The sequence below is a fragment of the Phoenix dactylifera genome, chromosome 8 (genome assembly GCF_009389715.1).
Source record: "Phoenix dactylifera cultivar Barhee BC4 chromosome 8, palm_55x_up_171113_PBpolish2nd_filt_p, whole genome shotgun sequence".
Classification (NCBI taxonomy): Eukaryota; Viridiplantae; Streptophyta; class Magnoliopsida; order Arecales; family Arecaceae; genus Phoenix; species Phoenix dactylifera.
In genome coordinates, this window is record NC_052399.1 from 2,510,644 (window position 1) to 2,534,127 (window position 23,484).

The window sequence follows — 23,484 nt, forward strand, 5'->3', positions numbered from 1 at the left end:
TGAAGCACAACAGGGGCGTCCATGGAAACTCGATGGGTTATATTGAGAGTGACAACCTTTCGAAAGGGTCCAAGATTGATAGCTAGAAGCCAAGGTTTATAAAGAAGGCCAATACCAGAAGGAAATGAAGGGGGGAGACGGATAGATAGATCGAGAGAGAGAGAGAGAGAGAGAGAGAGAGGTTAATGGTAGAAAGTAGAATGAGAATGGTAAACCATGAAGGGTAGGGTGGGAATGATGTAATAATAATAATGAAATAGGAGAGAGAGGGAAAGAGGGGTAGTGCGAGGACGGCAAAATATCGAAGGGGATGGTACTTAAATTTGGAGACTTTGGCTTGGGTTTTTTGTAACACCCCACCCCACTCCATCTCTTGCTTCCTCCTCAAACCCCCTCCTCTCTTCTCTTCCACCTTCCTCTCCGCCATCCTCTCTTCTCTTCCTTCACTTCCAACATATACTTATCCCACCTTGCAAGTCTTCTTCTCCGCCTTCCACTGCTTGGGTTTCTTCCTCGCAGGCTTGGTTTTCCTTAGCCTTCAACTTTTGGGGAGGAGAAAAGAAAGAGCTCTCTGGAACCATAAGAAAGCTGCCAACTTTTCCATTTGGTAACTTCTTTTCCTCTCGCTTTCCTTCTCCTGGGTTTCGGGCTGCTAGGCTCCTCTCTTTTGGTGGGTTCTGCTTCCTTTACTGGTCTTCCTTGGCCATTTTTCCTCCTTGCCTTTTCACTTCTTTGGCCTTTTCTGGTACAGGGCTTTATTAGGTTCTCTCACCTCTCTTCTTTTTGGTTCTTTGCTGGCTTCTATTGATAAAGGAGCTTAGTCCTCTTGTGGGGAAGTTGCTGCTTTTTTCCACTGTCGGTATGTTTGGGTTACAGCTGTCTGCGTTTAGATGGTCGGGCTGTTCTTGATTTTTGAAGAATTGCTTGGGGGCTTTTACTTCTTTTTAATGCGGGTTTATTTTCTTCTCTCGTTTCTTTTGTAGTTTGGTTTAGTTCTTCTTCCAATTTGCTTATAAAGATGCCTTCTTTCGTGTGTTTTTCTATTTGTTCTTGTTTGTGTGCTTTTCTTTTTCTTAATCTCTTCCTTTGATTGCCTGTACAGGGTCACGTTTTTGTTTTCATCTAGTTTTTTTTTCCATTGTTCTCTTTTTTGATGCTTGGAACTTTTTTTCCTTTTAAATCTATTTTGCAGTTTAATCTCCTGTTCTTCTTGGTAAAGGTTAACTCTTTTCTCCATTTAGGACTCATTTCTCATGTTTTCCATACATATATATTTATTTCATTTTCAAAGTTTGAGTAATTTGTCTGTGCCTCTTAATTTACTCTGTCCTTTGTTTTTAATAATCCTAAAGGGATGGGAGACCATCTTGCCTTACTGGTGGACCGCCTGCTCACCGAGGCAACCCTTGAAGCAGCCATTGCAAGCAGAAAACAGGCACAAATTGCGCCGGTCTCGGCATCATTTGCGGATCCTGGGAGTGAATTAACTCAGAAGACAACTTCCGCAGATAAGACCTCCCCACCAAATTTGGTCGAATGCCGGATCTGCCAAGAGGAAGATGTGGATTCCAACATGGAGATTCCCTGTGCATGCTGTGGCAGCTTAAAGGTAAAGGGAAATTAGATATTAATCTGATAGCGTGTTCTGTCTGTACAAATTTTGCTTCTGCTGGATAACCTGGTTTTCTTAGTTAGCCTATAGCAAAATTGTATGTTGAAATTAACTTGTGGTTCGTGATAAGAAACATATTGGTTGCTGGATCGGTTGAACTCTGAGAAAGACTTAGTAAATGACAAAAGATTGGGATTCATCAGTTCTACAGTAGATTATAAGCCAGGAGGCTCTGATCCCCACAAACTGCCCAATGTCAAGTACTCAAGTCTGATGCAATTATTCAGTAATGTGTATATAAAGGATGAATAAGTTTCAAACATGAATCATTCAGTGTAAAGGAAGTTCACGGAGTCACATTGCCTAATTTCGCTTCAGTTTCAAATTTTGACCTCTACTTCCAGTTCTTGTGTATATGAACTAAAGTAAGGACTATGATCCATGTTTCTTTGTCTTAGACATAAGAGAAAACCACTATTGTGATCTCCAATGCAGTACATATGGCTATGGAACTTCCTGCATTTTGTGTTTCTTCTTGCATATAAATCTTCCTACATAGCGGGTGCTGCTGCGTGGAAATTTAAGCCTAATAGGCAAATCTTCAGTTCTGCACATTGTCTAGGTTCTTAGTAAAGCATGATGTAACTTTAGTTTGGAATCTAAACTTTCATTTTTGACTTTTTTTTTTTGTTGACTGCTTCCTGACAGATGTCAACCCAGAAGTTCATGTAATATTAAAATGCAAATTAATATTCACATGAAGAATGGCACCGGACAGATGCTTTGTGCAAACTAATTTTAACTCCATGCTGAAAGATTGAGCCAGGCCATATCTACTTGGTGGCCTATAACATGAAGATTCAATAATGAATCTAACACGACTTGGATTAACATGAATTCCTAGTGAACCATCCAGTTTGCTAAGAATAGGATCATATAATTGTTTTCCTTTATATTCTGTTTAAGTTGATGATAAGTGCAATTAGTTTGCTGTTAGTTGATTAACTGGCTTCTATTAAAATCTTTGATGAGTTCATTAAATATGACAAGGAAGATGACAATGGAAAAATGTTATTCTGGAAGAAAATAAACTGTTTGTTAAATTGGTTCCTACTGTATGCTGGCGAAATGACAATCAGACAAGAGCACTTAGGAGTCTTTTTTCTGAATTTTTTTTTTAAAGATTCTATTGTGCCATTTGCAACATAACATCATTGTATCATAAATATGAGTTCACATTAGGCCTTGTGAATTTGTAATTATTGGAAAATTTAACGGAAGATTCCAAGTAATTCAAGACATGGATTAATAATTGTTTACATTCCATTTGGAAAGTTATTCTGGTTCTATATCTGATTTCAGACAAGTGAACGTAAAATGCTGTTTAGTTCAGATACTGAACTTGGAAAGAAAATCTCAATTCACTACAATCATTTTCTTGCTTGCAGTATGCTCACCGAAAATGCATACAGCGGTGGTGTAATGAGAAGGGTGATACCATCTGTGAGATATGCCTGCAGGTGATGCCTATTTGTCTGGATTTACAGATGTGTGTTCTATAAGTGCAGTATATTCTAAAATGAATGTTACACCTACATGATCATCTAGGTGAGAAGACACCTAAAATAACGTGTGTGATTCCCAAGCAAGTGCCAGGTGGGGCGTGCACAATAAGTGATAACTTATGTATTGCATGTTTAGGTGTTTTTCATCTAGGCATGCATCTAGATCAAGAACTGAAACCATGTTATTTTTTTTTTGCTTGTATGAGGATTCATTGGCTTAATATCTAATCTTATAATGTCGAATGCCAGCAATTCAAGCCAGGTTATACTGCTCCGCCCCCATTGTTTCACTATGGTAGTATTCCAATGAACTTCAGGTACCCTTTGTGCTACACACCTATCTATCTGTATGTGTGTCTGTGTTCTAAATTATGTATGAGTGAATTTAGAAGTACAATAATAGTGCCAATAATATAGATGCATGTCTCTCTCATAGGCCCTGAATATAGCTTCTGTAATTGTCAGGGGAAGGTGGGAGATTTCCCGGCAGGATCAACATGATTCTCAGATCATAACAATGGTTCCATCAGATCATGATCTTATGGGATCTGACTATGATGACGATTCAGCTTCAAGCACAAGAAGCACAATTTATTGTCGATCAGTTGTCATAATTGTGAGTTTCTTTCAGTTGATGAGTTTGAATGGTTCATATCTTGGCTTCCTATTCCTTGTGGTTCTGATCTAATAAAACCTCATTTTTCATCTCAATCCAGTTCATGGTTCTTTTGATTCTTCGCCATACTCTTCCTCTTGTAATCAGTGGACCTGAGCAGTACTCCTTCACACTTTTCTCAGTAAAGCTCTTATGGAACAAAATAAACTGTCCTCTTAACACATTATAGAAATCACTGGCTTCTGAAAGTCTTAAGTGTCTTTTCATGGATTAATTGTGTTTATCTGTGCATATTAATAAAAGCTGCTGATGCTGAGGACTGCTGGAATCCTTCTACCAATATTTGTCATGGTGAGAGTGCTAACCACATTTCATCGTCGACACCACCGACGGGTACTTATTCTTCTCTTTTGGTTCTTTGAAGGTCGCATCATGTTCTTCATTTTCTTGTTGACGGTTCTAATTTGGATCAATTAACAATGCAGGTGAGTCATGAAATATCCGACTCTTCATCTGAAGGGGAAAGTATAGAGTCTCATTCCTTGCAGCTAATGCAGTCTCAACCATATCTCATTCGCGGGCACTAACAAAATGAAAGTTGCTGCTTGGTTGGCACCAAAATAATCCCACCACAGCTTTGGTGATGCAAGAAGTATGAAACAGAGAAAAAAGAATCAGAAGAACGGCAGGTCAATAATTTGAAGCTTCAGATGGGATTTTAATGATTACATTATTTTGAGAAGATCAAATTTAAGCCACTGTATATATGTTAAGAACAGTTGCAGACTTCCCAAAAGGATGCCACTCGCTTCAAAAGCCTGAAGATGAAGTGATTTATTATGATTGAACGAGGAGAATTGTTACAAGTTTAGCAATTTCAGGTGCAGTAAAATGTTGCTTGGCTATGAACTCATTGGTTCACAACTTTATAATTCTGATTACATGAATGCAAAACATTATGAGACTGTTAGGAAGTTTGGATTCAAATCCTGTACGTGCCCTGCATTTGTCTGTGGTATGGTTTCTTAGGTCAGAACCAGAAGCCACCATGAGGGCAAAGAATAATTCTTCAGCTTGAAATATTTAAAAGTAAAAGCATGGTGATCTCAATCAGTGCCCCCAGGCGCCAGCTGCATAACATGTAAACTTTAAAAGCCAGATTGATTGGTTCATTTAAAACATCAGTATGCCCTTAACTGAACCAGTCAATTGTTCCATCGTGACTAAATGACCATAAACAATCTTAATTACGAAGAACAAGCTTTTGTATAGGTTTCATTTGTACATGCTGTGGATTTTAGTTGAAACTAGTTTAGCTCGCTCAGCTGAAAGCAGAATTGTTTTCTAACTGAGTAAAAAAGATTCAGAATCACCAATACCACAAATCAGAGATTCTAATCCTCTATTTTTTTGCTCCTAAACTTGATCAGTTTGTCATAGATGGATTTTTTTTTTAATTTTATTTTGACTTCAAAAACTACTGCCAGTTGTTTAAATATTTGTGCAATTCTTTCAAATGATGCCTACTTTTGTTCTAGTAAGTATCTCAATAGGTTCTATCTAACAAGAAGATGGATTCTACTTTTGTTGTTTAATTGATTTTCGCGAGTAACCCATCAGACTATTGAGAAAGTTTGTGATCTAATTGTATCAACTAAAATGATTCTTCTGTAATCCATGCTAGCACAAAAATTGCCCTCTAGAATTCCATCTCATTCATCTCTTTACTCATCATCATCAACAACAAGATCATCATTAATCAAATCATGATGATGACAGCGATGATTATGACGATCTATTATACACTGATTCCAGAAAGTGTAGGTCAAACATATGTTTCATACGGTCTTACTTTATTGATCTTAATGGAGGCCAAAATAAGATCCAGTTAGATGTGCAAAGGTTTCCTTAGTACCCTGCCTATGGGCCACTACAACGCTGTAAACGTGGAAAAAGAGTCATGGCATGGCATAGCCCTAGACCGAATCACTGATTCATTCATTTTATGGCAGCTTAGCAATAACGGGATCTTTTATAGATGGTTGCCAAACCAATCTCAGTACTTGAATAAAGTATGAAGGAACTACAAGTGAAGTGATCAACCAATATGGTGATGTAGGAAATTAAATAATAGAGAGTTACATCCAAGATTCATCCTTAATTAGCATTGCCACCTTTCATGAAAGGACTAATCAGTTCAAGAATTTATCGCAACATTCTCAAATTAGACCTCAAATTTCTTGCTCATATGGATCTACTTTCATGGAACATAATATCTTGTTACTTTAATTTTGTAAGGAAACAAAGTGCGGAGTCATCGAAGAATAGCACCATAGGCATGATAGGGGAATTTGAGTGATAGAAGCGACTGATGTAGTATCTTAGACTGTAACCTTTGAAAAAAAATAAAGGTTCTGGATATGATCAAATAACACTTTCCGAACCTCCAATGGCCTCCAAATGGAAATTTAAAATGAACATTGAACAAATGGATAGCTATCAGATGCCAAAAATCTCAAAAATCTTCTGTCGTATCAGTCGGTTTCTGGTCCTACCAGCGTGTAGAATCTCAGATGATAAGGTCGACTTCATAATTGGCGATGGTTGTAGGTTTGCATCCACATCATAGCTTGTTATAGTGGCTGAGAAGCAACTTTAGTAGCTGAGAAGCAACTACATAAAGCTCATGATTCAAAACGCTGAACACCTTGATCTCCAAATCATTTGATGTTACTTAACCTTGCTGGTAAAGCCTTTTGGTGGTCATACAATATATTTGGATTCAAAAATACCTTCACAAAAGTCTTGCGGTCTGGGATATTTGGGAGAGGACCATCTCTTGCATATTTAAGTATCTACAAGCCTTTTTTGGGTCCTTTTAAACCATTCCTCCTCTGCCCCAACCCCCACTCCCACCACACAAAATTAAAGTTACAAGATGAACCGATAAAGCTATAACATCTCATGAAGATGTCAGTTTATTAAGCTGGTAAAGTTTTTAGCAATTGGACTGGGTGATATGCGAAAAAAAAGTCCCATCTTTATTAGCGTTTGAAGGTTTCGGGTTTTTGGGAGGGGCTACCCCTTGTCGTATGGCTCATTCCTTAGCAACACTATTTTCATATTCACAATCTCTAAAAAATCAATATTGGTAAAGTTGATATATTTCTAAAAAAATATGGAAACTAGAGTCTTTTTTCTCCAAAATTTTTGATAATGAAATACTATACCACTTTAACTATTCCTCTTCGCAAAACTTTTAGAAAACAGAAAAAAAAGTGAGCCATCTTAGAAAAGACCAGCCCTACCAATTTCATTTTTATTAATGCCGCTAACAAACTTTTAGAAGACGATAACTGTTTAGAACATCATATGCTTCTGTTCTTTCGCTATCTTCTCCTATAAAAAACTAGTGCTCGTCGAGTGCAGCCAAGGCCGCCCGAGTTCGAGAGGCGTGACCAAAAGGAAGCAAAGGCCCCATATAAAAACAGGAACAGGAGCTGGCTACGAGTCTTCCCCCCTGATGGAAGGGAGGTGGAGAGTTTCCTGGCTTGTAGAGGGGCAATTTGGGAAGTTGGGAGGGAGAGGGAGAGAGAGGAGGGATTTGGTTGGCTTGATACACGCCTGAAGCCACTCTTATCTTTCATCCCTTCTCTTTTTTGGTTTTGGTCTTGGTTTTCCTTCCCTCACATTACCACTGATCCAGCTGGGCCATCCGGAAGAAAGATAGGGGGATTGGAGATGGACTTCTTCGAGGGTGGAGATTCTTTTAATTTTCTCCTCTCGGTTTCAGGGAGGGGGTTGAATGGCTGCTGTGCCGTGATGTTGCGGTTGCTCCTTGGGCACTCACTTGAAGGCGGAGACGGTGGGATGGGACTTTTATTAATTAGATGGAGTGAATTTCAAGGTTTCTTTCCGGACAAATTCTTTTCTTTTCCTTGGCCATGAAGTGCCCAGGGATGACCTTACCTATTCTGCTCTTGCTTCACATGGTAAACAATATTGCCAAACATCATCCCAGTTATTTAATCAGTTTCATGGTCCTTCTTTTAGAGCAATTATATTTCCGTGCCTCCATTCAAAAATTATATTAAATTGAAAAAACTTTTTGTCGAGATTCCTATATCTTTGTTGAAATAGTATACTTGATAGCTATCTATTTTCATATTATTTTTTTAAATTACATATTAAAAATTTTTATTATTAAAAAAAAGAGATCTTATTCATTAGATCCGCCTTATATCTCCAAATGTATTGAGCCGCCCCTGAGTGCAGCTGGCTAAATAAATAGCCAAGTAACTAAGTTTTCATGATTTTACTGCTCCAAACATACCAACCATAACCTATTTTACTCCCATTTTATTGATTTAACTTTATCTTATTTTATTTATTTTTAATCGAAGCTGGAAGCTTCAAAATAGCCCAAGGAATAGGGCTGGAAATGGGCTACCTTTTGTTTTTAGTAAAACCTACCTCACAAAGTATTCCAGACCTACCTTGGAAAGTTAAGATATGCTGGCATTCAGCACTTAAAAAAAAAAAAGAGGCATGCAATTCATCCTTGAGGTTCCACTCCCTGCATCCCCAATTTTCAGTTTTCAAAATACCCTTTTTCATGATTGTGTGTGTGTTTTTTTTTCACTTTTCACTTGTCACATAGAGCATATATATGGCTGTTAACAAAAAGGTCCATGGTTCAAACCCTTCTCTAATGTTTATTTTTTATTTTTATCTATTTCTTTGTATAAGTAATAGAAAAAATAAATAACATTGTAACAGTAGATAGGAGATGTTGACATGATACATCTCAATGTGCCAACCTCTTCGGTTACTACTAGTGTGCGTCTCTCTCTCTCTCTCTCTCTCTCTCTCTCTCTCTCTCTCTCTCTCTCTCTCTCTCTCTCTCTATATATATATATATATATATATATATATATATATATATCTGTAATCTTCAGGAAGTCTGAGATATAACTTCAGAATAATCAAATTACTAAAGAATCTTTAGTTTGTCGATAAAATTAAGATTGTAGTGAAAGATGCACTGCTAGAATAAGCATCTAGATCAAAATATCAGCTTTGAAGCTAGACAAACGATGCACATAATCAGATAAATTTCTTCTAGGACTCACTTTTAGGCTAAACAATCCATATGTTGCTAGTTGGGTAGCACAAATATGCATTAAATTGTATATGAAACCATAAAGCTTCATTGAAAAAATAACAAGAAACATTTTTAGTAAATCCTTCCAAGCTTAAGCCCGTGAATAGCATCATCCAAAAAGAGATTCAAGTGGGATCTCACACACGTAATTAGATGTAGAAAGGTTTCCCATAGATACTACTCCAAAATGTTGACATTGAGATCAAGATGTTGAAAGCAAAACACAAGAACATCCCAAGACCATAAGGACCCAACCCAGCAACATCAAGACCAAATGTAGATAAGATTATAACTAATAGTTATATTAGTTTATAACTCGAGTAGATAGAAGCTGGCCACTAAATTGCCACCCTTGTCTCCATGATGAAGATGTTGGAAGTATCCCTGAGGGTTGCTCTAAAACGCTTCTCTTAAGATATAACCATCAGCACCAGGGGCCTTCATCGTTCCTCCCCCGCCGGACTCGGCGGAGTGACCACCTCCACCGCCGGACTTGGCGGAGTAGCCACCTCCACCGCTTCCTTTGCTTGAGTAACCTCCACCTTGACTGCCTTTCCCACCACCACCGCCGCCGCCGCCACCACCTTTGCCTCCCATCTTTCGAAGTGATAGCAAGCTTAGATTGACTCCTTAACTAAGAGATGCTTGGTACTAGAAAGACTTGGTTTCGAGCTATATATAGAGAGAGGACTAGAACACTGCGTCCCAGCCTCTTTACTGAGTTCTCATGTTTCCCAACGAGGATGGTGGTATCATAGGAATTGGAAACGCCGGTCGAGAGGGTTTTGTTAATGACTCAAGGAATGGTTGGTGGGTTGTGGCCTTCTAGGAGTCGGGAATTGTGAGGGGAAATCGATCAAACGTTCACAGGCAAGCCTCGGTATTCAAAGCCAACAAGTTAATGAACTTATTTGCCTAAAACAAACGAATTTATTATATTTTTTCAATGCTGAGTGTGAGTTAAATTAGAACTAAAACAACTACTGTACTCTTTTTTCGTGGCTGATGTCCTCTCCATTTTAAACACCTCTATAACTAGTTCTGCTTTCAATGAAAAATACGCTCTTAAATTGTTCTTTTCCAAGGGAGAAATAAATGAGACTACATATATCAAGCTACCAAGATGGTAGATTTACATGCTTCCATTCAGGTAGACAAGGCATGTGTTGGATGTAGTACTTATCCTGGAGGTAACATACGCATAGGGAGTACCGAGTCTGGATTCTCCAGTTTAATCTGAGTCACCTGCCATCCATAGTAATTCCAAATTCTCAAGTTTAAAACATGAACCAGAGAACAAATAAACTCAGTAGAATTATGTTAGGAGTCCTTGGTAAATGAGCTACACATGCATTTTTGCTGATTCCGATGCATATCTTGCAATTCGGTAGGATGGCAAGAGATGGCAGATGACTTGCGTTTAGACATAAGTTGATTGTGAAGCCAATATTTTTGCCTATTATGTGGTTAGGTAGAGAGAAATTCTGCAGGAGACAGTAAGAGTTTAATATTCTTAACTTTGCAAATGAAGCTACAATTCTCTATGGGATTCATGGCTATCTGATGACACTCCATCACAACAGTGAAGTTATTAGCAAGCGAAATGGTGATAAAACCTCATCACAGTTGAGCCATGGTAATATAGTTTAAGCTAGATTGAAAGCAGATTTTGTACTTTTTTCCTCTCTTCCTTTGTGCAAATGAATGAATAAGGAGCCAGGACGAGACAATGGCAGGCAACAGAATTGAGCTGAAAAATCATGATTATAAGGATAAGGGCATGATGATCCAGAGAAGTCCAATGGAACCTTTCTGTAATCTTTGTATGCAATATGTCAATATTTCCAGATCCGTTACCAAAACAACAAAACACTTCAAAACTACATAAAGCACAAATTTTCCAGAGCAAACAGCGTCAACGCAACTCTCATCAAAATATAAGCAATCCCTCTCAAAACCAGAAAACTTCAAGGAGAGAAGAAAAAATATCCATAACCAGAAACTAGAGGGAAAGCACACTTGGTTCTTTTAGCTCCATATATGAATAGAAGTGGAAAGAGATTAACAGCTTCTAATTTGACTTGCAAATAAATGCAATAGTGGCCATACGGGATCCTTCTGCCCCACCATATACCATATTAGGATAGGTCTGGACATGATCAAGATATCGGAAGACAGCAGGTTTGCTGTGTTTCTCTTGATCAATGTCCTGAGCACCAAGCCTTCTTTGATTAAAATTGTCCACCTCTTGCAGTAGTTCATCCTTTGTACTGTTAGATGACGTGATAACCTAGAAAAAATGGCAATGCATCAAAAGGTAGATTGAAAAGGGAGGGTTGCAGAAAGAACAATAGTTTGTAAACGAAAGGATTTTTCATTTATAGGAAACAGAAATCAAGGTAGAGTACTAACCAGTATACCACCAGGAGCAACCAAGTTTGATACAGATTCCCAGTACATAATTCTGAAAATTAAATTGTACACAAGTCAAACTACGATATTAATTTTAAAAAAAATGCAGCAGATAACTTACTTTTTTTTAAGGCAGCAATAGTTATAATAATTTCTTTTTGTTCTGTGTTTAGAATATCTTGCACCAAAAATAATAATAAAAAAAACCAAGTGGAGTGAAGTAATATCTAAATAGTAAGTGCAAGTGCTGCTTACAGGAATCCTCTCAAACACAATACCTGATCTAATTTTTTTCCTGGTTATCTTTAGGTTATGCTGCAAAAAGCATTCAAACTAAATTTAATTATGTGGTTAGTTTAATTATTTTAAGTGCAGGAAACATATAGTGCAGGAAATATACGGAATATGTAAACAAATGAACTAAGATTACGGTGAACTGGTAGCAACCAACTCCCAGTGCTCAAGTATGGTACCTTTTGATGGGACCATCTGGATGCAGCCCTATGGCATCTAGAGTCCCTTTGTCCATAAGTAGTTGGAATTTTCTCTCCAGTTTTGTCTCGAGAACATCATCGACCTGAAATGGAACCATCAAATTACGGAAGGATCCACCAGAGCGAATTAGCACAAAAATCCAACAGGTGATAAAAATAGACACTTGTATTTTAGTATAACTGGTATACAATGAGAAGCATCCAAATTCTGATGCCTTGATCAATGTTTAGTTTAACCATATTTCACAAGCACAACATATTTGGATTCAGTCAGAACACCAACTAAAAACTTGAATAGACAACCTACAGCATATCCATCCTAATGCTTGGAATGTGATAGACAGCAGTAGTTTTCACTTGATACTCCTATACTGTTTGAACTTGGTATCTTCAGAGATATGTTAAATTCGAGAGAGAATTGCACATGACAAGCATTCTTTAGCATAGATATGTGGGCTAGATAGTTCTTTTTGCTTCTGTAGTTGGTGATAGCTCTCTGTAAATGAATCAATTCTATGAACAGCTAATGTAACTATTAAGTCTAGTTCTATATACTAGAGATATAGTTCATCCTCTGTTTCATGGTCATTAAAGGAAAAGAACAGAGGCAATATGAGAAGAAGAGAAATAGCAAATGAAACATTTGGACCTATTCAGTATAATGATACAATGATTGCAAAAGGCCTCCTCCACAAGATTTAAATCTCAAAATAAAATACAAATGAAAACATGCACTTAGATATGGTCACAATAAAGTCATCCGCAATCATCTTCTAGAGAAAAGAAAGAAAAAAGAAAAGATGCAAATAGTTTCCATGATTGATGTAAGAGTCAAGACAAGATCCACATTATAACAGAAATCATCAATAAGCTATTGAAAAAATGTAAACATTCGGTGCTTGCATATAGAAATCTTGAATGAACAGATGGGTGGCATCCATGTGGATAAAGATAGTTCCACATGATACATGGATGAGCGGATGCAACAAATTCCCCTTATTATATATGAAAAAAATAGGTTATAGATGAAGGATATGAAGTCTGAGTATGGCTTATAAACAAGATGATAAACTATTGACATTTCAAATCGTTTTCCCGTGGAGTAAAAATTAAAGAAAACACCTAAGATGTCCATAACCATAGAGTAATAATTATCAAATAGGACATTTAAGGTTGCTATTTTAATGAAATCTAAAAAAATCCTTCTGACCTTTGTATTATGAAAATTAGAACCTAGGCTTCTCTTGAACATGCATGATATGAAATAAGGGCCACCATATGGACACTCATGCATATAACCACATATCAGACTCCATAACACAAGCATGCATGTCTGGAATAATAAAAAAACATCATGAAGAAAAGGAGCATGAGAGAACATAATTAAGCAACATATTCCCATAGAAAATAAGACTAACCATGAAGTGAATACTGGAAAATCCACCACGAAGAGCAATGTTTCTCGCGAGCTCGATTGCTCCTTCACTATAATCAATTCCGGTAAGATCAGTAAACCTGGAAGTTGATATACCAGTAAGTTGTCTTCAAGATATAAAATAAAACCAAATTGTGGAATGACTATAGTAGGCGTTAAAATGAAGCTACTTAGAGATTGACATCATTGATAATGCTTTATGCATAAGTGATAAGAAGATCAATGGAATTGAGAATCCAATCTGACAAAGACTAGCATGCAAAGTAAAATTCTGAGACACCAAACGATTTTTATCTCACATTAGACAGAAAGGCACCATAAACTGGTGATGGACATAATAGTGAAGATCGAATTTTCCTATTGTTGAAAATAACTCAAGGGATTCGGAAGGCAAATGACAAACTTGCACTACACTAGAACTACATCTGCACAAGGCTTCATCAATATTTTGGTAGCAGTGGTTCACCATAATTTTCTGCATAAATTCCATAATGTATTTTCAATGACAAGAAGCTGGGGTTGAAAACTCAGCACAGCACAATTTATGCAAATATGTCCTCCTCTACTATACATCTCCATTAACATGCAAAATCTTAAGTCAATTAATTATAGTATCTCCTGTTTAAAGATTGTTGGGGTAAAAGATTGCTGTTTAATTGATGTGGTACCAACTCTACCATACATCTCCAATAACATGCAAAATCTTAAGTCAGTTAATTACAGTATCTCCTGTTTAGATTGCTATAGAATCAAAGCCCGAATGTAAATTTCAGATGGGCATGAAACTATTTTGATTGGACAAAAGGGCAATAATCTGATTTGTATTTAACCTAAAATCTCATATTCGATACGAGAAACCAGATTCCGATTTCCAAACTTTTTTAGGTTTGCTTCTAATCTAAGAAATTGAATCTGAATTCTTATGAGATCAATTTGGATCTTGTCAGATCGGAGTTTCATAAGTCACAACCCTCAAACATTAATATAACAACGTAATTGATCCTTTTCTTTCGTATAAATACAAAAAATTGAAGAAGATTATGATGCATGCCTGTATCTGGATTCAAAGTGGACTCAGATCCAAATACTCAAGCTTAAAGTAAGATTCAGATAAACATAGAGTTAAACCTGGATATAACCATGAGGGTGACACCTAGCAACATTGACGTAACATAGGGTTAGTTAAATAATACTACCATCAATTTCCCACTTGAAAGTGCAGCTACTCAGTATTTAAGAAAATAAAAGATGAAAGTACTTGGTCCAACCAATCCTTCCACGCACCATAAGGCTTTTCAACAGAAGGTGGCAAGATGATCCAAGTCTTACAAGCAAGATACCTGGTAACAGATCCAGGTGATGAAGGTCTCAACAGTTGGCAAGATCCTTCAAAAAAGTTGCGACAGGCTACTGCAGACCAGTGGAGATATCTGGTAACAGGTCCAGGTGATGAAGGTCTCAACAGTTGGCAAGATCCTTCAAAAAAGTTACGACAAGCTACTGCAGACCAGTGGAGAATGGTGAATCTACAAATATACTCATAGGATTGACTCCATGAAAATGCTTTGCAAAAGAGTGGGCCCATTATAATATGAAATTATAGATAAGTAAAGTATGGAAGCTTTCTTCCTTCAAGAGGATAAGTTGTGGGACATGGAAGAACTCTATTTCACTATGTTACTTCTATAGAATTCCCTGCCTAGATCAGAAGCATATCTACAGACGAGAGCTAGATCTTAGGTTGCAGTCCAGTTCTGCTGGCTAACATTGGCAAATTTGTTTTCTTTGAGACAGCAAAATATCTACTTATGTGTGCTCATCCAAAAACTTTTGGGAGTTCTTATTTTTTTCAAAGAACATATTTCATTTTCAACAACATGAAGCATATAATGTTCTTGCTAATACACATTAATGTTTCACCATAAGATAATAGAACATTGAACAACTGACTGTGTATACGATCAGATTTAGTGCCAAAGACCAGGCTATTAAAGTATTAATGAATGATCACAAAATTTGTCCTCTCTTAGAAATTCTATTCTGTCTTTATATAAGGAGAATATATAGTAAATTCTTATGGATCTATTTGTTTCAAACAAAAAGAATACCTCATTATCCACTTAAAATAGCATTTTAGCTTACTAGGAGCTCCCACTCGGTAATTTATAGAAAATCATCCAAACTGATATAAATTAAAATGCAATACTACCGTTAACATCTATCCACAAAAGAAACAATTCACACAAACACACATATAAAATTCCAAATTTCTGGACTTGACATAAGAAGTAGAGAGTAGAACTTATATCATCTATGAGCCACTTAATTATTTTGTAACAAACGTTTGAAGCAACCTATTAGATCAAAGTAAGGACATAAAATTGGAACAGTACCCTTGCTTTGCAAGCTCTTGCAGAAGCAGACCATTCCCAGTTCCAATATCAAGTACACTCCAGCTGGACAACTCTCTGTGGCTGTCACTTGATTCAGATTTACAACTTTTGTCATCAGCCATGTTAGGACCTGGGCACATGCTGGCACACAGGTTTTTAGTCCAAGTAACAAGAACTTCCATGACTTCAACACCGAAGCTGCAAAAAGGTGGTTGAATCAAATTGATAATTCCAACTGAGAATGGTTTTTATTTTATAATTCACAGACATGCATGAATACATGGAAATATTTCAGCTGGTAGCTATTACTTAAAATCAATTTCGTAAAATTTGCTAAACAAATTGATAAATTATGTGATTTTCTTACTTCTAAGAAAATAAAGTGAGGCCAAATCATTTAAATCGCAGCTTCCCACATGACTCCTTAAGTTATAATGGACCGCAGAAATTGTTTCCCCGGATTAGTGCCCTAATTACCCATACAAGATTATATGCTGCTTCCTCCACATAATAATTTTATAAATTTCAAATGTTAACTGTTTTTTCTCTACAGTGCTCTAATTTTGAAGTAATTTGAAATTTTAATTACTTATCTCAAATAACAAAAAAGTTGAGAAAACAAATCAACCTGACATTGTAATTGTCCTATTTAAGGTAATGACCAAATCATGAAGAATAAGGGCAAACACCATGATTCCAATCTCAGATTTTTAATTAGTAATCTCGTCATTGGCATGTTTCACTTGCATAGGTGTAAGGAAGGTCTGCCCTACCGACCCGTATCACCCTGTACTAACTATACCAGTAAGATACCGAGGTTCAGTTTGGTATTTGAGTTGAACTGGTCCATAGTAGTCTGAACCGAGTGGAACCGTCCAGTACCAACCCCATACTGCTCAATTTCGGATAGCACTACAACTATGAGTGAGAAAAAAAGTGTTGGGAGCCTGTCGTACGGGATGTGTATCACATGTACCATACGGTATTGAATTGATGACATACAGGTATGGTTCCCAATACTTATTTTACAAGCCTTGCTTGTAAGGTGGATTCCAAAAACATATAAATTATAGATATTTCCTATTTAGCATACTCAACAACTCATATCAGCACGAGATAAATGTGGTTTTGAAATTTTCATCAGGTTTCAACTGGCAGCAATGGAAAAGCTGCTCTTCTATCTATGTATTTTTTCCAGTTGCTGACATAATCACCGGTTGATTGTGAACAAAGTAAATGGGTGGTTATGAGAGATCGCATGAAAAATATCTAGTGTTTATATGTTGAGATAAACTGAGTGATAAATAAGCATGCCTCTAACATGAAATTGAGATGGTTATCATACTGAGCAAACAAAAGCAAGGATGTCATGCCTTTTAAACATTTATACCAGTCTTTTGCCACTAAAACTGTTCTTGTAATGTTAAAGAGTACTACTCACCAAGTTTCACCCACATGGCCATGCTCATGAAAATTTGCAAGATCCTCCCCATAAGCAGCATCCCAATAGCCCTGTGAGCCCAACACGGATGTTTCAACCTCACTGGCATCTGGTAGATCCTTGTCAGAACTGCTCCACCAGTACATATATTCAGCAAGCAACAAAATTGTTCGAACTAATGCACTAATACATCAGCAGGACTATCTATTTTCACTTGAGCTACATATTCAAAATAATAAAGCAAAAATCATCATAAATTAGTTGCTTCTCTGAGTATAGGTATCTTTTTATGAAGAAAATAACAAGATAAGAAGATAGATATCTGAAGGCTAGCAAAATGGAATTCCATTTTTGTCACTATGGACGGAAAGGAGCATTGGTATTACCTGGTAACAGAGACAATTTCCCGTCCACAGAAAACCCAAGTACACACAACAGTTAACAAGGCCATGGAGATGCACGACATGTGCCAGGATACACCTGATAAAACATGGCACAGCTGACACAGACAGACATGGCCAGCAGGGACCAGCACCTCAACCCTTGCTTAAGCTAAGTCTTAAGTTGCAAGTGAAAAAATACTTTGAAGATGGACCACATGAAATGTATTAACTGATTGAAGAAAAATAAGTCGCAATCTAGTGTGGTGCAAAGGGACAAAAAATTTATTTCAGCAATAATCCCCAAGCATTTAATTTTCGTCAAACAGAACTATGAACCATAGTTCAAGACACGTTTTGCAAATGTTTGCTTCTAATAACATATTTCGAATGTAACCCACTTTTTAAACAATCCAATTCTTTCACATTTTGGAAATTTCACTTCTAAAATTTATCTTTCTTTTACATTTTTTTTCAAAGGAAAGATCTCGAACAATGTTCCAGTGGCCGAGAAAACAAATACATTAAGAGACAGAAAATAGAATGCAATCCGTCCAAATTCTCAGCATTCATTATATCCTGTGCAAGTCCGTTTCGCTAATTTGGCCATTGCCAATGCTTCACTCAATAATTTTGGCACATAATTGCCCACATTGCAATCCACAGGCCATCCATTTAACAGAGAAGATCAAATCTCAAACTTTCGCCACTCAGAAGATCAAAATAGGGAGCGAACCAAAGAAGAGACACCTGTAATCGGAAGCAGCGGGGAAGTTGCAGCTGGAGAGGACCTCGGCGGCGTCGACATGGCGCTGCTCGTCGTCCATCGTGCTCCCATAGTCGCTCTTTATTGACCACGAGTCCGCCGCCACCGACCGGTCGTCGTCCGATATCAGATCCGACGCCGGCGGCGGCCTCGCCGGGAAGAGATCGCTGTCCTCCGGCGGCATCCGCATCCCCGCCATCGATCACTCCGATCTCTTCTCCGAAATGCAGCACAGCGAAGAGAGAGATCCCTTGAAACCCTACGAGTGAGATCGAGGAGGAAGAGAGGGAGGGGGAGGAGAGAGAAAAGGGATGGGCTGAGGAGAGAGGCAGGGAATGTCTTCCGGTGTTGTCGGATTTTTGGACGGTCGAATCGTCCTCTCGAAGCTCGCGCAGTGGTGCCGGGTAAACATATTAGCCCTGATGTTTCTAGAAACCACGAGCATGCCATCGGATCGTGACGTTAATTCGTTGAAGCGGGACGGGTAAGTGAAACGACGGGTCGCGGTTGTGTCTTTCGCGCGAAAAAAAGGATTCGCCTCCTTCTCACGAATCCACCGTTGGATCACCTATCCACACAGCTCTCAAACCGACCAGAGGATGATCCAACGGTAGATTTGCACGAAGGAAGGTCAATCCTTCTTTTATCGCGAAAGATACAAGCGCGACCCTCGAAACGAGTAACGATAACTTCCACATGTGCTCATAAAGATTTTATGCTGGTGCACGATCTGCCGTCCATCTTGGCTAGCACGCTTTGTTTCATTCATGTCGCACCCCCAACTCTTCATTGGGGTCGAATATGTAATACAGCCACATAATCCTTAAACCAAAGTTCTAAACATCAGGCCTAAAATAAATAATATCCACATAAAACCCACTAGTATTAAATAATCAACTAGCTCAATTATAAAATTTTAAATATTCATCGGTATCAACAAAATAAAAAAGTTAACAATCTAACTAACTACTAACTTTATAAACTCTCCGTCCTTCTCCCTATGGTTCTGGAAAAAAAAATGTAAGAAAGAATATGAGCTTGCCAACCCAGTAAAAATTCTGAACCGCTACACCATAAATAATAATCAAATAAACAATACTAGATAAAGTGAACACCATATCAATACTTGAAAAGCTCATTTAAATAATATGCATATGAGCCCTTATTATCACCTTACCAAAGAAGCATATATATATATATATATATCATATTTAACTAATTGTTCAACAACGGTTTCCTATGTCATGTCATCTGTTTTTTACTAACTTGATTTTTAGATTTCATAGCAATATTTTTTCGGCTTTGGACTAACCAAGATTAAGATCTAGTCCAAAACTAATAAAATCTCACCTGTAAGCTTGTAGATGCTGTCACATGTATAAGCTCGTAGAGGTTATCCCATGTGTAAGCCCATAGACGTTATTCCACATGTAAGCCTGTGGAGGCTATCCCACGCATAAGCTCGTGGAGGCTATTCTATGCGTAGGCCCATGGACGTTATCGCATGCATAAGCCTATGGAGGCTATTCCATAACAAGGTTAGTCCAAACCATATCTTATCCATTTGATTTATATATTACTCTTGTTAAATCAATTTTCACTTACCCAGGGCATTTATCTCAAATTCAAAGTATCATTGTTCACATAATCATGCTTTCATTAATTGATACATATAATATCCATATAAGTATATTCGTACTATAAATTATATAAATTATACCATCATATGTCAAACCAAATTTATCGATCATGATGCAAATCCAGCAATATAAACCAATAACATGTATATATATATATATATAATGGAAGCCAAATATAGGGATCCTTATCTTTATCGAAAATGACTAAACACAGCAATTACTGACCCACTTCACAATCTACGAGTTGAGGTACAGAGTACTTCGATCAGAATCTTCTCGCACAGATGATTCTCTCCTTACAAAATCAAACTCAATTATTAAAAGAAAAATATACAATGAACTAGCAACTTAGATTGCCTACCGGCATCCACCGAGGTCCATTACTAGGTCCTCTGAGTCTCTTCTACTAATTACCAAGGTCAATTATAGAGAGAGAAGACACCAAGAAAGAGAGAAACTAGAGAGAGGAATAGAGAGAGGAGAGAGAAACGAAAGAAGGAAGAAAAGAGAGGGAAGAAGAATCTCTCTTCTTGAACTAGAAAGTTCATCTCCCCCTCCCCTTTTGGTTAGCAGCAGGGGTAGCCATGGTGGTCAGCCCCGATGATGTAGCCACCACCGACCTCAGCCACTATCATAGCCGGCGATGGTGGCCAGCCGGTGCAAAATGAAGAAGAAAAGTTGACACCAAGCAAGCCATTAATTCAGCCAAAACCATGGTTGTTTCTCTAAACATGATCTCAGAGGACCTTAGGAGCGGTAAGGCTCGGCCTAATCCGGGGGCCGTCGACGATGAGCATGAAAGAAGAGACCAAAACAGGGCACCCCTATTTCAGATGGTTTTCCGACGATTTGCAAGCCCAAAACGTGGCAAAACATAACTAGAAGACCGAAAGAAGAAGAGAATAAGTCCTATCTCAATCTGACGAAGATCCGGCGACTCTTTCCGACAAAAATCGGAGGAGAAAACTCGAAGAAGAGCTTAGGATCGGCGGTATAATCTCGGTTATTCGTCGATGGAACTCAAAGGAGGAGGAGGGAGCCTTAACTATCTCTTGGCGGTCTTTGGATCACCCTAAAACTGTAGAGTTTCGATGTGATGGGGGGGTGGGGGGTTGGATTTTTTTTCTCCACCTCTCTACCATCGATCGACCACAATCGGTCAACCACGATTGAATGCTAATGGGCCTGGCCTCTTCAAGCTGGTCCATTAGCCCAGAATATTGGACTATTATATTTCCTATTTCCAACGGTTCAATTAATCAATTTTCAGCTACTAAAACTTAAAATCAATTGCTAAAATAACACTTTAATTGGTCATTATTTCAATAAGATGATCTATTGTACTAAAATTGCAGAACGCCTCTACTCTTTTAGAAAGTTTTTTGATATTTTATCTTGGTTCTTTTTGGAATTGGTCATTCATTGTCGATGGAGAGAATATTGGACATTTTGACCTCGCTTGAACTAATCTCTTTGACTTTGGTCGTAACCGAGGTGATTGACTTTGGAGTAGACTGAGGCACTACCTTGTTCGAAGCAATAAAGATTAACAATTATGCCAGAACTATAGTTAAGGTATAATCAGCATGATTTTCGCCGCATGCTACTCGCACAGAGTGGTTACCACGTCGTTAACGCGCAACTGATCGTTACCACATAGTTAAGGCATGTCGTGCCAAATCAGGTAACGAACGCCTATCTTAACCCTATATAAAGGGGTAATCTAGGGATCTCAGGTAGCCTCACACAAACTCCTCTCAACGTATTTTCTCCCTTCCACTATTTCTCTAAGTTTTTGACTTAGACATCGAAGAGTCCTCCACCGAAAACCTTCCAACAAGTGGATCTTTTGCAAGTTGGTCTCAGCTACAATTAGTCCTAGTTCTCCTCGGTCTCACCCGATCTCAGTTCTCCTCGGCTTTCACCGACCATAGTACACAACATGCAAAGACCGACCTCAGCTCAGAATCTAGCAGCAACAATTGCAATAGCTCAATCTTTAAAAACCTTGCATAAATATAATTGGCTTGGCTAAAGATGTGTACCTCGGACATCATGAATGGTAGAATGGGCATTTGCATGGATTCTTCTATGCTTTAGTCACGCTTTGACCATCCAATTAGGAAACAGGATTTGCTGTTCTGCTTTGAATAGAAATACTGTCGTTGAATGGATACGCAGCTATAATTAGTCTACATTAAGATTTGCTACCGTGATATTTAAATTTTAAACCCAAGCACAAAGCAAATACCATTTCCTCTTTATTTTTTGGGTTAAGAAATACCAATTACCTATGCCAATATTAGCCCGAAAACAACATTTATTCCTCTGGCTTTCTGTTCACATACACGTGGCCTAATAAGAAGGAATCTTTCCCTACGATCTATCAAAATTAGGTTGCAAGGGTTGTTTATTTAATGCTTCCCAGCCGAAAATAACATAGGCTATGATGAAAAAACATAGGCTGTGATAAAGATGAAAATTTTACAACAGTGGAACACTTCTTTATATACTTAGTCAAATGAAGCCAGGAAAATGTTAGTTAAGTTTCAAGATTACATATATAGACTAATAAAACTCCTCATTGGAAATAAAAAATCTCACAGGAATTCTTGGAAAACAGGATATAAAACACTCCATTCATTGCAATACCAACACTTCCGCATCACTTCATTCATGGAACCTCCTCAATGGTGTCCAGTGCCGGCGTCCAAGACCGCTCCTTCGACATCCTCCCACACATTTTGTTGACACTCCTCGTTCGCTCTGCCACCGGCTTGTCTTCTGTAGGGAACAAGCAGAATTCACTGAGGACAGGAAGGATTCTTCTTCCAATGTTCTTAGACCTTCCACGCTTCCTCATTGCTTTTGATGCCTTGCATGAGAGTGAGGCCACCTCCTCCTCGGCGAGCACAGAGTAGAGCATATCCATGGGCAGAAGGAAGTAGAGGCGGTGCGGCTCGAGCTCCTCGTCGGCCACAAGACCGGGGATTCGGTATCCCACTTTGAGGTAGTTTGAGTCGCACACAAATTGACCCGGGTTCTCTACCATGAGCTCGGCTGCTCTCACTGTGTGCATGTACTCTTCAACTCCACCGTTGCTATCAATGACCTTGATGGATCCTGTTGGAACAGCATAAGGTGTGCATGATGTGGCGTTCCCCATGAGTGACAGGGAGGGAGGTTTTCTATACGTTTCCAAGCAATAGACTTGCTTGTCTGTGAAAGCTGGTGAGTGTTGACATGAGAAGATGAAGGTTATAAGAAGAGGGAAGAAGGCAAGTGGATGCTGATATAAGGCTACATGGAGAGAGGGGGAGAGAGATTTGGCAAGCGGTCGCTTTTGGTGGGGATAGTCTATCAGGAGGGGCACATGGCTTGGGAGTTGAGGAGTTTGGTGCTGCATGGAAGTGGACAAACCAACGTAAAAGAAAACGAGAGTCATCAAAGAACACCAAATCATTAGCTTGGTTCGGCAGCCACCTAACACTATTCAATGGGTCTCAACAGTGTTATTTTTCTGTACAATATGTTGTGGCTTTTGTTAGGTAGGTAGGCAATATCAG

General features: G+C 38.2%; 3 protein-coding genes across 7 annotated transcripts; 1 reads left to right on the forward strand and 2 right to left on the reverse strand.

Moving 5' to 3' along the window:
* Positions 1–13: 13 nt before the first annotated feature.
* On the forward strand, positions 14–4,776 carry LOC103722871. Of its 5 annotated transcripts, none has more exons than XM_008813569.4 (8): positions 14–607; positions 1,353–1,609; positions 3,061–3,132; positions 3,427–3,494; positions 3,643–3,793; positions 3,894–3,974; positions 4,097–4,186; positions 4,279–4,776. In XM_008813569.4, the coding sequence occupies exons 2-8, from the start codon at positions 1,355–1,357 to the stop codon at positions 4,378–4,380; spliced, it is 819 nt and encodes a 272-aa protein (XP_008811791.2). In that variant the 5' UTR covers positions 14–607; positions 1,353–1,354; the 3' UTR covers positions 4,381–4,776. The 5 variants fall into 5 exon arrangements, with proteins under 5 accessions (XP_008811791.2, XP_008811797.2, XP_008811794.2 ...); XM_008813572.4 differs by lacking the exon at positions 14–607 and adding an exon at positions 634–859; XM_039128639.1 differs by lacking the exon at positions 14–607 and adding an exon at positions 873–953.
* Positions 4,777–10,721: 5,945 nt separating this feature from the next.
* Positions 10,722–18,643, reverse strand: LOC103722873 (EEF1A lysine methyltransferase 2-like). Its single transcript, XM_039128641.1, has 7 exons — positions 18,263–18,643; positions 17,133–17,261; positions 15,692–15,889; positions 13,282–13,378; positions 11,843–11,946; positions 11,370–11,421; positions 10,722–11,247 (listed from the first exon to the last, which is right to left on the reverse strand). Exons 1-7 carry the CDS (start codon positions 18,475–18,477, stop codon positions 11,029–11,031), a joined length of 1,014 nt encoding a protein of 337 aa, XP_038984569.1. The 5' UTR covers positions 18,478–18,643; the 3' UTR covers positions 10,722–11,028.
* Positions 18,644–22,400: 3,757 nt separating this feature from the next.
* Positions 22,401–23,230, reverse strand: LOC103722870. Its single transcript, XM_008813568.3, has one exon. The coding sequence runs from the start codon at positions 23,082–23,084 to the stop codon at positions 22,593–22,595; it is 492 nt and encodes a 163-aa protein (XP_008811790.2). The 5' UTR covers positions 23,085–23,230; the 3' UTR covers positions 22,401–22,592.
* Positions 23,231–23,484: the final 254 nt, after the last annotated feature.

Bases quoted from the DNA above. Each gene is read 5' to 3' on its own strand.
- LOC103722871 (XM_008813569.4), top strand. From the start codon at position 1,355: ATGGGAGACCATCTTGCCTTACTGGTGGACCGCCTGCTCACCGAGGCA. The intron at 3,133-3,426 runs GTGATGCCTATT...GTCGAATGCCAG, and splicing joins TCTGTGAGATATGCCTGCAG to CAATTCAAGCCAGGTTATAC. The intron at 3,495-3,642 runs GTACCCTTTGTG...TGTAATTGTCAG, and splicing joins AGTATTCCAATGAACTTCAG to GGGAAGGTGGGAGATTTCCC.
- LOC103722873 (XM_039128641.1), bottom strand. From the start codon at position 18,477: ATGGCGGGGATGCGGATGCCGCCGGAGGACAGCGATCTCTTCCCGGCG. The intron at 11,422-11,842 runs GTACCATACTTG...TTTAATTTTCAG, and splicing joins CCAGATGGTCCCATCAAAAG to AATTATGTACTGGGAATCTG. The intron at 11,248-11,369 runs GTTAGTACTCTA...CATTTTTTCTAG, and splicing joins TTGCTCCTGGTGGTATACTG to GTTATCACGTCATCTAACAG.
- LOC103722870 (XM_008813568.3), bottom strand. From the start codon at position 23,084: ATGGGGAACGCCACATCATGCACACCTTATGCTGTTCCAACAGGATCC.